At 37.6% G+C, this 16403-nt stretch overlaps 1 protein-coding gene across 2 annotated transcripts in view; it reads right to left on the reverse strand.

Moving 5' to 3' along the window:
• The window catches only part of TAF4B (TATA-box binding protein associated factor 4b), a 116518-nt gene that overhangs the window by 29324 nt on the left and 70791 nt on the right, over positions 1 to 16403 (reverse strand). Inside the window, exon 14 of one of the 2 annotated variants that reach the window (XM_060310361.1) lies at positions 15013 to 15029. The exons of the other annotated variant lie outside the window; for it this stretch is intronic. Coding sequence (XP_060166344.1) covers positions 15013 to 15029 — 17 coding nt within the window. The remainder of the gene's footprint in view (positions 1 to 15012; positions 15030 to 16403) is intronic. 2 annotated transcript variants of the gene reach the window in all.

Genomic DNA, 16403 nt, shown 5'->3' on the forward strand with positions numbered 1-16403 from the left:
AGACTCCCTGACTTCAGACTATACTACAAAGCTACAGTAATCAAGACAATATTGTACTGGCACAAAAACAGAAATATAGATCAATGGAACAGGATAGAAAGCCCAGAGATAAACTCATGCACCTATGGTCAACTAATCTATGACAAAGGAGGTAAGGATATACAATGGAGAAAAGAGAGTCTCTTCAATAATTGGTGCTGGGAAAACTGGACAGCTACATGTAAAAGAATAAAATTAGAACACTCCCTAACACCATACACAAAAATAAACTCAAAATGGATTAGAGATCTAAATGTAACACCGGACACTATAAAACTCTTAGAGGAAAACAGAGGAAGAACACTCTTTGACATAAATCACAGCAAGATCTTTTTTGATCCACCTCCTAGAGTAATGGAAATAAAAACAAAAGTAAACAAATAGGACCTAATGAACCTTAAAAGCTTTTGCAAAGCAAAGGAAACTACAAACAAGACGATAAGACAACCCTCAGAATGGGAGAAAATATTTGCAAACAAATAAATGGGCAAAGAATTAATCTCCAAAATATATAAACAGCTCATGCAGCTCAATATTAAAAAAAACAACAACACCCAATCCAAAAATGGGCAGACATTTCTCCAAAGAAGACATACAGATGGCCAAGAAGCACATGAAAAGCTGTTCAACATCACTAATTACTAGAGAAATGCAAATCAAAACTACAATGAGGTATCACCTCACACCAGTTAGAATGGGCATCATCAGAAAATCTACAAACAACAAATGCTGCAGAGGTTGTGGAGAAAAGGGAACGCTCTTGTACTGTTGTTGGGAAAGTAAATTGACACAGCCACTATGGAGAACAGTATGGAGGTTCCTTAAAGAACTAAAAATAGAATTATCATATGACCCAGCAATCCCACTACTGGGCATATACCCAGAGAAAACCATAATTCAAAAAGACACATGCACACCAATGTTCATTGCAGCACTATTTACAATAGCCAGGTCATGGAAGCAACCTAAACGCCCATTGACAGATGAATGGATAAAGATGATGTGGTACATATATACCATGGACTATTACTCAGCCATAAAAAGGAATGAAATTGGGTCATTTGTAGAGACGTGGATGCATCTAGAGACTGTCATAAAGAGTCAAGTCAGAAAGAGAAAAACAAATATCGTATATTAACGCATATATGTGGAACCTAAAAAATGGTACAGATGAACCAGTTTCTAGAGCAGAAATTGAGACAGAGAAGTAGAGAAAAAACGTATGGACACCAAGTGGGGAAAGAGGCGGGGGCTGGGGGTTGTGGTGTGATGAATTGGGAGATTGGGACTGACATATATACACTACTATGTATAATATGGATAACTAATAAGAACCTGCTGTATAAAAAGATAAATAAAATTAAAATATTAAAAAAAAAGAAGGTGGCCATATGTGCATGGGTTTATCTTTGGGCTTTCTATCCTGTTCCATTGATTCATATTTCTGTTTTTGTGCCAGTACAATATTGTCTTGGTTACTGTAGCTTTGTAGTATAGTCTGAAGTCAGGGAGCCTGATTCCTCCAGCTATGTTTTTCGTTCTCCAGATTGCTTTGGCTATTCGGGATCTTTTGTGTTTCCATACAAACTGTGAAATTTTTTGTTCTAGTTCTGTGAAAAATGCCATTGGTAGTTTGATAGGGATTGCGTTGAATGTGTAGATTGCTTTGAGTAGTATTGTCATTTTCACAATATTGATTCTTCCAATCCAAGAACACGGTATATCTCTCCATCTATTTGCATATTTAATTTCTTTCATCCATGTCTTACAGTTTCCTGAGTACAGGGCTTTTGTCTCCTTAGGTAGGTTTATTTCTAGGTATTTTATTCTTTTTGTTGCAATGGTAAATGGGAGTGTTTCCTTAATTTCTCTTTTAGACTTTTCATCATGAGTGTATAGGAATGCAAGAGTTTTCTGTGCCTTAATTTTGTATCCTGCTACTCTACCAAATTCATTGATTTGGTCTAGCAGTTTTCTGGTAGAATCTTAAGGATTCTTTACGTATAGTATCATGTTATCTGCAGAAAGTGACAGCTTTACTTTTTCTTTTCTGATTTGGATTCCTTTTATTTCTTTTTCTTCTCTGAGGGCTGTGGCTAAAGCTTCCAAAACTATGCTGAATAATAGTGGTGAGTGTGGGCAACCTTGTCTTGTTCCTGATCTTAGTGGAAATGGTTTCAGTTTTTCACCATTGAGAACGATGTTGGCTGTGGGTTTGTCATATATAGCCTTAATAATGTTGAGGTAAGTTCCCTGTATGCCTACTTTCTGGAGGGTTTTATCATAAATGGGTGTTGAATTTTGTCGAAAGCTTTTTCAGCATCTACTGAGGTGATCATATGGTTTTTATCCTTCAGTTTGTTAATATGGTGTATCACATTGATTGATTTGTGTATATTGAAGAATCCTTGCATCCCTGGGATAAACCACACTTGATCATGGTGTATGATCCTTTTAATATGCTGTTGGATGCTGTTTGCTAGTATTTTGTTCAGGATGTTTTTGCATCTATGTTCATCAGTGATATTGGCCTGAAGTTTTCTTTCTTTGTGACATCTTTGCCTGGTTTTGGTATCAGGGTGCTGGTGGCCTCGTAGAATGAGTTTGGGAGTGTTCCTCCCTCTGCCATATTTTGGAAGAGTTTGAGAAGGACAGGTGTTAGCTCTTCTCTAAATGTCTGATAGAATTTGCCTGTGAAGCCATTTGGTCCTGGGCTTTCGTTTGTTGGAAGATTTTTAATCACAGTTTCAATTTCAGTGCTTGTGATTGGTCTGTTTACATTTTCTATTTCTTCCTCGTTCAGTCTTGGAAGGTTGTGGTTTTCTAAGAATTTGTCCATTTCTTCCAGGTTGTCCATTTTATTGGCATATAGTTGCTTGTAGTAGCCTCTTAGGATGCTTTGTATTTCTGCAGTGTAAGCTGTTATTTCTCCTTTTTCATTTCTAATTCTATTGATTTGGGTCTTCTCCCTGTTTTTCTTTATCAGTCTGGCTAATGGTTTATCAATTTTGTTTATCTTCTCAAAGAATCAGCTTTTAGTTTTACTGATCTTTGCTACTGTTTCCTTCATTTCTTTTTCATTTGTTTCTGCTCTGATATTTATGATTTCTTTCCTTCTGCTAACTTTGGGGGTTTTTTGTTTTACTTTCTCTAATTGCTTTAGGTGTAAGGCTAGGTTGTTTATTTGAGATGTTTCTTGTTTCTTGAGGCAGGATTGTATTGCTATAAACTTCCCTCTTAGATCTACTTTTGCTGCATCCTATAGGTTTCGGGTCATCGTGTTTTCATTGTCATTTGTCTCTAGGTATTTTTTGATTTCCTCTTCGATTTCTTCAGTGATCTCTTAGTTATTAAGTAGTGTATTGTTTAGCCTCCATGTGTTTGTATTTTTTACAGATTTTTTTCCTGTAATTGATATCTAGTCTCATAGTGTTGTGGTCAGAAAAGATATTTGATACGATTTCAATTTTCTTAAATTTACCAAGGCTTGATTTGTAACACGAGATATGATCTATCCTGGAGAATGTTCCATAAGCACTTGAGAAGAAAGTGTATTCTGTTGTTTTTGGATGGAACGTCCTATAAATATCAATTAAGTCCATCTTGTTTAATGTATCCTTTAAATCTTGTGTTTCCATATTTATTTTCATTTTAGATGATCTGTTCATTGGTGAAAGTGGGGTGTTAATGTTCCCTACTATGATTGTGTTACTGTTGATTTCCCCTTTCATGGCTGTTAGCATTTGCCTTATGTATTGAGGTGCTCCTATGTTGGGTGCATAAATATTTACAACTGTTATATCTTCTTCTTGGATGGATCCGTTGATCATTATATAGTGTCCTTCTTTGTCTCTTCTAATAGTCTTTATTTTAAAGTCCATTTTGTCTGATATGAGAATTGCTACTTCAGCTTTCTTTTGATTTCCATTTGCATGGAGTGTCTTTTTTTCATCCCCTCACTTTCAGTCTGTATGTGTCCCTAGGTCTGAAGTGGGTCTCTTGAAGACAGCATGTACACATACGGGTCTTGTTTTTGTATCCATTCAGTCAGTCTATGTCTTTTGGTTGGAGCATTTAATCCATTTACATTTAAGGTAATTATCGATATGTATGTTCCTATTACAATTTTCTTACTCGTTTTTGGTTTGTTATTGTAGGTCTTTTCCTTCTCTTGTGTTTCCTGCCTAGAGAAGTTCCTTTAGCATTTGTTGTAAAGCTGACTTGGTGGTGCTGAATTCTCTTAGCTTTTGCTTGTCTGTAAAGGTTTTAATTTCTCCGTCGAATTTGAATGAGATCCTTGCTGGGTAGAGTAATGTTGGTTGTAGGTTTTTCCCTTTCATCACTTTAAATATGCCCTGCCACTCCCTTCTGGCTTGCAGAGTTTCTGCTGAAAGATCAGCTATTAACTTTATGGGAATTCCCTTGTATATTGTTTGTTCTTTTTCCGTTGCTGCTTTTAATATTTTTTCTTTGTATTTAATTTTTGATAGTTTCATTAATATGTGTCTTGGCATGTTTCTCCTTGGATTTATCCTGTATGGGACTCTCTGCCCTTTCTGGACTTGGGTGGCTATTTCCTTTCCCATATTAGGGAAGTTTTCAACTATAAACTCTTCCAATATTTTCTTAGTCCCTTTCTTTTTCTCTTCTTCTTCTGGGACTCGAATAATTTGAATGTTGGTACATTTAATATTGTTCCAGAGGTTTCTGAGACTGTCCTCAATTCTTTTCATTCTTTTTTCTTTATTCTGCTCTGCAGTAATTTTTTCCACTATTTTATCTTCCAGGTCACTTTTCCGTTCTTCTGCCTCAGTTATTCTGCTATTGATTCATTCTACAGAATTTTAAATTTCATTTATTGTGTTGTTCATCATTGTTTGTTTGCTCTTTAGTTCTTCTAGGTCCTTGTTAAACGTTTCTTGTATTTTCTCCATTCTATTTCCAAGATTTTGGATCATCTTTACTATCATCACTCTGAATTCTTTTTCAGGTAGACTGCCTACTTCCTCTTCATTTCTTTGGTCTGGTGGGGTTTTACCTTGCTCCTTCATCTGTCGTGTGTTTCTCTGTCATCTCATTTTGCTTAACTTACTGTGTTGGGGTCTCCTTTTCACAGGCTGCAGGTTGGTAGTTCCTGTTGTTTTTGGTGTCTGACCCCAGTGGGTAATGTTGGTTCAGTGGGTTGTGTAGGGTCCCTGGTGGAGGGGACTGGTGCCTGTGTTCTGGTGGATGAGGCTGGATCTTGTCTTTCTGGTGGGCAGGTCTGCGTCCGGTGGTGTGTTTTGGGCTGTCTGTGACCTTATTATGATTTTAGGCAGCCTCTCTGCTAATGGGAGGGGTGAGTCCCCGTCTTGCTAGTTGTTTGGCATAGGGTGTCCAGCACTCGAGTGGAGCTGGGTCTTAGCATTGAGATGGAGATCTCTCGGAGAGCTTTCGCCATTTGATATTATGTGGAGCTGGGAGGCCTCTGGTGGACCAATGTCCTGAACTTGGCTCTCTCACCTCAGAGGCACAGGCCTGACACCCGGCTGGACCACAAAGACCCTGTCAGCCACACAGCTCAGAAGAAAAGGGAGAAAAAAAGAAAGAAAGAAAGAAAAAATGAAATAAAATAAAGTTGTTAAAATAAAAAATTATTAAAATGTAATTTAAAAAAAGGAAAGAAGAAAAAACGGACAGACAGAACCCTAGGACAAATGGTAAAAGCAAAGCTATACAGACAAAATCATACAAAGAAGCATACACATACACACTCACAAAAAGAGAAAAAGGAAAAAAATATATATTTTGTTGCTCTCACAGTCCACCGCCTCAATTCTGGGATGATTCGTTGTCTATTCAGGTATCCCACAGATGCAGGGTACATAAGTTGACTGTGGAGATTTAATCCGCTGCTCCTGAGGCTACTGGGAGAGATTTCCCTTTCTCTTCTTTTTTTGCACAGCTCCTGGGGTTCAGCTTTGGATTTGGCCCCGCCTCTGCGTGCAGATTGCCTGAAGGCATCTGTTTCTGTTCAGACAGGACGGGGTTAAAGGAGTGGCTGATTAGGGGGCTCTGGCTCACTCAGGCCGCGGGGAGGGAGGGGTATGGAATGCGGGGTGAGACTAGACGTTGCAACAGCCTGAGGTGCGCCTGGGTGTTCTCCCGGAGAAGTTGTCTCTGGATCACGGGACCCTGGCAGTGGCCGGCTGCACAGCCTCCTGGGAGGGGAGGTGTGGATAGTGACCTGTGCTTGCACACAGGCTTCTTGGTGGCTGCAACAGCAGCCTTAGCCTTTCATGCCCATCTCTGGTGTCTGCGCTGATAGCGGTGGCTTGCGCCCGTCTCTGGAGCTCGTTTAGGCTGTGCTCTGAATCTCCTCTCGTTGCACACCCCAAAACAATGGTCTCTTGCCTCTTAGGCAGGTCCAGAGTTTTTCCCGGACTCCCTCCCGGCTAGCTGTGGCACACTAGCCCCTTTCAGGCTGTCTTCACGCAGCCAACCCCAGTCCTCTCCCTGGGATCTGACCTCCGAAGCCATAGCCTCAGCTCCCAGCCCCCGCGTGCCCCAGCGGGTGAGCGCACAAGCCTCTCAGGCTGGTGAGTGCCGGCCGGCACCGATCCTCTGTGTGGGAATCTCTCCGCTTTGCTCTCTGCACCCCTGTTGCTGTGCTCTCCTCCGAAGCCTCCCAGCTGCCAACCCTCCGTCTCCACCAGTGAAGGTGCTTCCTAGTGTGTGGAAGCTTGTCCTCCTTCACAGCTTCCTCCCAGAGGTGCAGGTCCTGTCCCTATTCTTTTGTCTCTGTTTTTTCTTTTCTCTTTTGCCCTACACAGGTACATGGGGAGTTTCTTGCCATTTGTGAGGTCTGAGGTCTTCTGCCAGCGTTCAGTAGGTGTTCTGTAGGAGTTGTTCCACATGTAGATGTATTTCTGATGTATTTGTGGGGAGGAAAGTGATCTCCACATCTTACTCTTCTGCCATCTTGAAGGTCTCTGAAAAACTATGCACTTTTAACTGGAACAGGAGGATGTTCTGGGCATTAATGTGGACTTGGCATACACAGTGGGTGAAAATGACATGCAAGCTCAGTTCAGTAAAAACAGCCATTGAATTAGAGGTTTGCTGGTGGAAACGGGATTGCAAGTGACATGCTTATCTACACAGAAAACCTCAAGGTAGATAAAAAAAAAACAAAACCAAAAAGACTCCTAGGACCAATGAATGAGTTTAGTAAGGCAACAAGACTCAAGGTCAATACATAGAATAATCGTATTTCTAAATATCATTAAGGTAAAGTCTGAAACTTAAATTTTTAAAAATCCCGCTTATAATAGCTTTCCCCAAAATGAAATACGTAGGTATCAATCTAACATGTACAGGTATCTGTATGCTGTAAACCACAAGACACAGATGAAAGAAATAAAGGAAAATACAGATAAAAGAAGAGACATGCTGCATTCATGGATTGTAAGATTCAACATAGTAAAGATCTCAATTCTCTCCAAATTCATCTACAGATTTAACACAGTTCCAAAAAAAATTTTTTGTGGATATGGATAAGTTGATTGTAAAACTTACATGGAAACCGAAGAAACTAGAAAAGCTAAATCAATTTTTGGGAGAAAAAGGGAACAAAATGGAAAGAATTACACCATGCAGTTTTAAGAATTACTTATATAAGGCTACAGTAATCAAAATTATGTGTTATTGATGAAGGAATCGACACATAGGTTAATGAAACAGAATAGAGAATCGAGAAATAGATCCACATAAATATGGCCGATTTATTTTTGACCAGGGTGGAAAACAATTCAATTGAGAAAGCAGTCATTTCAACAAATGGGGCAATTGAACATTCACATGCAAAAAAATGAATCTTGAACCTCACACCTTATAAAAAATTAACTCAAAATGTCAACTATAAACTTCTAGCAAAAAGCTTAAGGAAAAATCTTTGTAACTTGGGACCCAGAAAAGAATTCTTAGACATGACAGCCAAAGGCAGGTCTATTTTTTTTTAATTGACAAATTTGACTTCATAAAAATTAAACTTTTGCTCTGTAAAGGACACAGTTAAGAGAATGAAAGAACAAACTAATTTTTCTCTACAAGCTATATGCCTTTCTTTTTCTTGCCTTATTGTACCAACAATATAATGTTGAATAGTAGTGAAGAAAGCAGACATCCTTGCCTTTTTCCTAATCTTTGGAAGAAAGCATTCAGACTTGTCACCATTAAGAATGATTTTTAGTGGTAGGGTTTTAACAGCTGCCCTTTATCAGACTGAGAAAGTCCCTTCTATTCCAAGATTGCTGAGAGTTTTATTATTAATGGATGTTGAAATCTGCCAAATGTATTTCTACATCAATTGGTATAGTCACATGGTTTTTCCTTCTTAGACTATTAATATGTTAGAGTTTACTGACTAATTTTGGAATACTGAACCAGCTTTGCATCCCTGGGGTAAACTCTACTTGGTCAAGATATATTATTATTTTTATGTATCACTGGATTTGATTTGCTAATATTTTGGTGAAGATGTTTGTATCTATGTTCATGAAGCATATTGGTCTGTAGTGTTCGTTGGTATGCTGACTAGATCAGAGCCACATATAACAAATCTGTAGCTCAAGAGTGGTAATAAGAATTAAACATAGTAATATGGGGTTGGTTTCCTGAGCTCCTCCCTTTGGCCCTCTGGCCAGAAAGCTGGGGCTTTAGTTATTCCTCTTTGCCACATAGTTCTGTGACTACATCCATGCCTAGGGTCAAGCAGCAAGAAAAAATGGGGGTGGGGAGTGGGGTAAAAGTGAGATGGCAACCTCACGGCTGGTTCAGAAGTCAGTTTGAATTCTCATCTTCTTCCCCAATTTGCCTACTATTTACTTTTCAAAGCCTTCGAATAGCTGCTCCATGCATTCTGTCCATGTTTTATAGCTGGCAGAAACAGTATGGAATATTTTTACTCCATCTTAACTGAAACCATTAAAAGCTAGTTTAATCAGAATTCTGACAGGAGGCTTCTGTTATATTATATTCCTACTAGCTTTTACTTCATAAAACTTAAGCCTGCTTGCTCACCTATACCAGTAAACTCTCTCAACTTCGTCCAAAAGGACCTAACAGGCTTGGCAGGTTTTCTTTTAAGGGCATCCTCATTCCTTCCTTAATGGCTAATGAAAAAGGCAGAAGTCTTCATCTCCCTTATCATAGTCTCTCTGATATCAAGTAGAAGTCCCCTAAAATTCAAGTCAGTGCCCTAGAAAGCAACAGAGCAATCATGGTTGAAAATTATTTTATCTCTGGTGTTTAGTACTTGTCTCTGTTCCTTAAAAGTATAACTATGGTAGTACTGACTTTAATCAAGAGCCAAACCACATTAACAGATTACCTTAAAAAATCACACAAGCTCTCAGAGGTAAAACTCAGTAGAGGTACTTCTTGATGTTAAGGACATAATTTTTTAAAAAAACAAAAGATACAGAAAAAATGAAAATGAAAACAGAAACCAAAAACTTATTAGGCAGAATCAGAGGAGTTACATGAAGAATGAATAAGCTAGTGTCCTACAGCTAACTCCCTCAACAAATATAGGGACATATTTAACAAAAAGGGCTAAATTATCTAGATAATTATGACACTGACATAATGGGAAATCCAAAAATGAGTTTCTTTTTCATGCTCAAGGAAGGCAAGATATAGGGGGAAAATGTAGGCACAGAGAGTACAAAAGATGACAGCAGAGCTGTCCTTCATAACAAATGATCCAAAAATATGAAGTAGTGTCACCTTCAGTCTGATTTTGCTACATACTTTCGGAAAGTATAAAGGTATAAAGCAAAGGAAGGAATTGAGAGGTAAATTAATGAGCCTGTGCTCTAGAGCCCTCATGCCACAACTAATGAAGCCCGTGCGCCTAGAGCCCGTGCTCCACAACAAGAGAAGCCACCACAATGAGAAGCATGTGCACCACAACAAAGAGTAGCCCCTGCTCGCTGCAACTAGAAAAAGCCTGCGCGCAGCAATGAAGACTCAACACAGCCAAAAATAAATAAATAAATAAATATTTTAAAAAAAGAATGTCCTGCTTAGATTTCATAATTACAGTTAACATAATCTTAAACCAAAGGAAAAAAGTTTTGGAACAAGTTCCAAAAAAAATCATCTCCCTACCTTACATAAATTCAAGGATACCACAATTCAAACACAGAATCCTTTTTAACCCCTTAAAGACAATCATTAAGCAGGCATTCTACCAAATCAAACAGTCACAGGGTCTGATTAATTTTTCTCCCAACCATTAAGGCTAATGATATCAGGACACTGTCCAGAACACCTGAGATACTTGGCTTGAAGTTTTTTCCTCCACTGATAATTATTTTAATTGTAGTATAGTTGATTTAAAATACTGTGTTACAGTGGTCATTGCAGCTCTATTTATAATAGCCAGGACATGGAAACAACCTAAGTGTCCACTGACAGATGAATGGACAAAGAAGATGTGGCACATATATACAATGGAATATTACTCAGCCGTAAAAAGAAACGAAACTGAGTTATTTGTAGTGAGGTGAATGGACCAAGAGACTGTCATACAGAGTGAAGTAAGTCAGAAGGAGAAAAACAAATACTGTATGCTAACACATATATATGGAATCTAAAAAAAAAAAAAAGGTTCTGATGAACCTACGGGAAGGACAGGAATAAAGATGCAGACATAGAAAATGGACTTGAGGACAAGGGGAGGGGGAAGGGTAAGCTGGGACGAAGTGAGAGAGTGACATGGACATATATACACTACCAAATGTAAAAGAGATAGCTAGTGGGAAGCAGCCGCATAGCACAGGGAGATCAGCTTGGTGCTTTGTGACTACCTAGAGGGGTGGGATAGGGAGGGTGGGAGGGAGATGCAAGAGGGAGGAGATACAGGGATATATGTATACATATAGCTGATTCACTTTGTTATACAGCAGAAACTAACACACCATTGTAAAGCAATTATACTCCAATAAAGATGTTTAAAAAATAAATAAATAAAATACTGTGTTAGTTTCAGGTGTATAGCAAAGTGGTTCATATATATATATATTTTTTCAGATTATGTTCCATCATAGGTTATTACAAGATATTGAATATTGTTCCCTGTGTTATACAGTAAACCCTTGTTGCCACCTGAGATACTTGGAATCTGAAATGTATACCTGCTGGTCAGCCCTTCTAATCCATCTCTACCTTTCAGGAAAATAGTATATTCCACATAATCTCACTTGAACACTTTTCCCCTTACATGCAAACATAATACCTGATTTATGTATTATTAAAAAGAAATATAATGTGCTGTATTCATATTAGATTATATAATTTTTTTTCTAGTTCTTACTCTTATATCCTTTTTTTTATTCCCAAACTTCTTTTCATTCCTCTGGAAGGAAAAAAAGAAACCAAAAAAACTGACATATTAGTTTTTGGAAACTGACATACCCATGGGCAATCTCAAGATTATTATATTTAAGAGCTTGATGGCATCTTTCCTAAATGTATCTTAGCTAATGGTTTTAAGCTACTGGTTTTCCCTGTAATACCTCACCTTTCCCTAAATTATGACAGCTCTGTAATACAAGCAGAGATTGTATTGTTACATTCATTTTAAATACAAGGAAACAGGTAAGTTCAAAGAGGTCAAGTAACTTTCCCAAAGTGAAATCTTTCCCAAAGTGAAATCTTTCCCAAAGTGAAATCTAGATAATCCACGACTCCTGACTTCTACTTCAATGCTATTTCCTCTATAATACACACCTTTTCTATCAAAAGGATAATACATATCTCAAGACACACAGATCCTATACATCAAAATTAAAGAATGAGTACAACCTTCTGAAGCAGCTCTAAATAAAATGTTATATTTTCTATGTAAGGTTCACCAATCAAGAGATACAACCAATAAAGGTCTCTTGAGAAAATATCCATTAAAAAACCTAGTGTAGCTTTCCTGCTTTCAAAGAGAGAATCTAGTGAATGGTAATTGGATGGTATCTGAACTATGCCAGTTCAAGATGCCAATTCTAAGATTCCCAAATCACAGTATTTTATTTAACTTTTTATGACCATTTAGTCAATGGGAAAACAAAAGTGATAGATTTTAAAGGCCCCCTTCTTTCCCCTCCTAGATTCTAAGTGTGATCTCCAGAACAGTGACAGCAATAGAAAAATCACCGAAAATTTTGTTGGAAATGCAAATTCTCAGACTTCACCCAGGCCTACTGTGTCATAGATTCCTGGGGTGGTACCCAGCAACCTGTGTTTTAACAAGCCCTCCAGATAATTCTTATGCATATCGAAGTTTGAGAACTACTATCTTATTAGACTATCAATGCTTTGAAAACATTGCATTTCTGTTTCTCTGCTATGTATACAAGCTCTTTATAACTTGCCATTTTAAGAACATCTTCTCCATACTACATTAATTTGATTGCACTTTTAATGACAAACTTCAATTTTCCCTGTTCAGTGTTTCATGAGTTTTGGCTCATGCAGAACTAGTATAAAGTTTAAATACAAGTTGCTATAAATTTAATAGTTAGCCTTAACTATCATATTTCACTGACTCCATATCTTTTAAAATTTCATTAAAAAAAATCCCTTGCCCTTTTTGTACCTAAATGATATATCTTCTAATCAGTAATGAGCCTTATGAGTCAGTATTTTATTTATTGTACAATAATGCTTCATGGAGAATTGTATTACTTATAGTTTTTATATCCTATATTTTCTATAAACAAAAATCCAAAGTCCTTCAGGGTACAAGTTTTCTAATCTGTTATGCATTTTAATTATTTAATACTTATTTTTGCCCAGTTTCTACAGGATGCACTGTGAAACTAATGTGCCAGCAGGTACATGTCATGCATTCCTTTTTCTTTCTTCTAATGTCTGATAAAAAATGAAAGTGAGGATGCTAGGAATTGTTAAAAAGAAAGTAAGTGAATTCTTTGTCTCACTCTGCACAGATGGACTAAACTCACATTTCCCAAAGGAGAAAGAAGATATTCAAAGGAAATAAGGGTCACGATATATATAACAAATGTTTAAGGAATCAGGATGTCTGAACTCCAAGGTCAGATGGTTTGCTCTGCAGAACTCTGGATGATGTGGTAAGAAAGGAAAACACTGAAGGCTAGATGGTAATCTAGGACACACAGCACACATTTCAGACAAGTCTGCAGATGCATTAAACAAAAACGTGCCTGCTTGTTTGAAGTCAGAATTTGGCAATTAGTAATCTATTTAAAACCTTTCACACATTGATGGTGAAATGGAAGAATGTCAGTACTTACATTTCAGTAAAAGTATCTAGGGGAAAAAAGCCATCACAATTTAAAAGTGTCCATATTTAAAATATAAACTTACAATACAGAGAGCGAGAACACTTATGACTTTTTTTAAAGGCAAAGATAGAAAACAGGAAAAAGATGGCCCCAAAGTTGGAACTAAAATGTTTGATATCCACAGACATTTTAGCCAGACAACAATGTTTTCAAATAGATGGATAACCTGTCAGATCAATAAGAATAGTATGCAGCAGGAGCTGCTTCAATGGATTCAGACTAGGCTGGAGGCAAACCCAAAGGCAGCCTACTTTCTTAAGTGCCAAGTGAGAATGACAAAATTGGAAGAAGTCAATAGGAAGGATGAAAAGAAATTAGACATCTTTATAAAAACCTGCTCAATTTAACAGTTTGGCTTTACACCAGAATGCAAAGAAGAAATGCATAGACTCTAAATCTGTATTCGAGAGAAGAAAACCCATGGGAGAAATGACCAAGATCAAAACTCTAGTCCTGGGCTTCCGTGGTGGCGCAGTGGTTCAGAGTCCGCCTGCTGACTCAGGGGACACGGGTTCGTGCCGCGGTCCAGGAAGATCCTACATGCCACAGAGTGGCTGGGCCCGTGAGCCATGGCCGCTAAGCCTGCGCGTCCGGAGCCTGTGCTCCGCAAAGGGAGAGGCCACAACAGTGAGAGGCCCACGTACTGCAAAAAAAAAAAAACCCCAAAACCCCCCAAAACTCTAGTTCTTAACAGTTGAAAGCAACCATGGATTATAAGACTACGTATGAAGGGGATTCAAGTTGTGATTTAATATTTATACGACAAACATCACTGCTGAAACATTCCTCAGGATCAATAAAGCCTACAACTTCTCTAAACAGTTCTTTGGAGTTCTATATTTGTAAGATACTGTCATTAATCTGTTTCCTACACCCAGCTTGGTAGGTAGGTAGTTACCAGAAAAAGGAAAGCAAAGCAGTTTTATATTGAGCAACAGTAAGGAATCTGTACTAATTTTCACAATCGGACAAAGAAAATTTCCTAAACAGCCAAATACCAAAAAATCACAAACCAAAGCTTTATAGTTTATAGCAGTGTGATAACAATTAGTATATCCCAAATGATAACCTTACAAATTACCATATAAGACAACAATTCAACTCTATATAAAGATAGGGTCAATGATTTTGCAACCAAACAAAATATGGTGTGTTTGATTCTAAATTAGAGCCCCTTAGAATATTAAAGTTATTAAGAACTCTAGGGGGCATGGGGATGACAAAAATGACAATATTTTACTTTCATCCAACATTTGCAACTAATACAGAGTGGCTCTGTTCTTGGAACTGGGCCAATGTATTTGATTCATTTTTAAATCAAAGATGATTTAGAATAGGAAGCAACCAGAAAACTTTTGAAATATTTTGGAAGGAAAATATACAATTTTTTTAATCTTGCTAGGAAAAATAAATAAATGGAGGTGCAAAAACAGTGGGGGAAAAAAAACAGGTTTGCTACAGCACACCTGCTCTCATTGAGAGGTTTTTTTTTTTTTCTTTTCACATTTGCTCTTAGAATTTTCTTCAAAAAATGCTGTCCACCTATTCATCCTTCAGGGAATAAAAAACACAATTAAAAGAAAAACAAACAAAAGCATTCCATACAAACCTGAAGGAAAAATTAATCTATGATCCAGATGTTTGTGAAGGTATATGAAAGAAAAACAGACAGGATAAGATCTTTAAGGATAAAGCGGTAAGTTTTCTGATATTTATTTTCCAAAAAGTAGGTGGGATTAGAAGTAAGATAAGCATCTATCAGTCCTAAATGAAAACAAAGAGGGACACTCATGATTCAAAGCAACCAATCAATCTATCATCAAGCCAGGCTTGCTGTAAGATTATAGGTACAGTTCTCATGTTAAATTTTTTAGATAGTATTTTTAGATAAATTTTCTGGAAATGAGTAACAGAAATTTTTTGTTGTTGAAAAAAATTGGTTCGGTTTCAAATCCTTTTTAATATTCTCCTTTCCCAGTTCTCTTCACCTCAATCCAGAAACCCCTCCATCCAGAGTTCATGTTTTCTTCCTTTTCTATTTTAGTGAAAACACACCACATTGATTGTAAGAATCTTACTAGATTTCCATTTGCTTTGCCTCGGCTCCTACATTAATCCAAACAATAAGGGCCTTTAAAACATTCATAAATAACCTGCTGCTGCTGGCACCTAGAAGCCGAGTGCAGCAATGTTAAGCAACAACAAATTTCATAGTTCAAGAGGCACAGTTAAGGAAAAAGGTTGCTCAGGAAATCACTCTTATTTAGCACAAAGATCCTTAAAAATTGCATGAAATCAGTCAAGTAACTATAGAAACCAATTTCTTCAGCTCCATATCACACGTCTCACACCTCAATTGTCTTTATTATCGTCTGCTGTCAGATCCTTAATCAGAAATGTGAACAGGCTTGATGATTTATTCAGCAGGGAAAAGAATCTGTAGGTCAAGTGAAAAATTTCACACACACACCCATACATACACCATGTCTTCAACCTTAGGTACTTTCATTTCCTTCTGTTCTCAGCAGCTCTGGGGGCAACTCCAGTGAGATCCAATATTAAGGCTCAATTAAAATAAGCTCCAATTAGTGGAGCTTTTTTCTCTGGGGCTAGAAAAGTCAGGAAATGGATATTGGGAAATGTAAAAAGTCAGCTACTGAGAGGAGGCTGCAGACATAAATGAACTTATTTGTTGATTTCTACAGTTGCTATGCAGAGGCCTCTGGGAGTAAAAGCTTAACCAGTCTAAGCTATAAACTAAAACCCCCGCAGCTAAACATGAACTGTGTGAAACAAGGGCTCCATTCCAGAACAGAAAACTGCTGGGCCCAGAAAATTAAAAGCCAGAGGCGTTTTCCATTTAAAACTAAATCCCAGTACCACCTCCCAGCCAAAGAATTATAAGCAGTATCAGATTTACAAAACGAACAATTACCCTGGAAAAATGTAGCCTATTGTACAGTCCCAGATGCTAAATCTCAGAAGTTTCTTTTCTTTCTT

Source organism: Globicephala melas, chromosome 13, assembly GCF_963455315.2.
Source record: "Globicephala melas chromosome 13, mGloMel1.2, whole genome shotgun sequence".
Taxonomy (NCBI): domain Eukaryota; kingdom Metazoa; phylum Chordata; class Mammalia; order Artiodactyla; family Delphinidae; genus Globicephala; species Globicephala melas.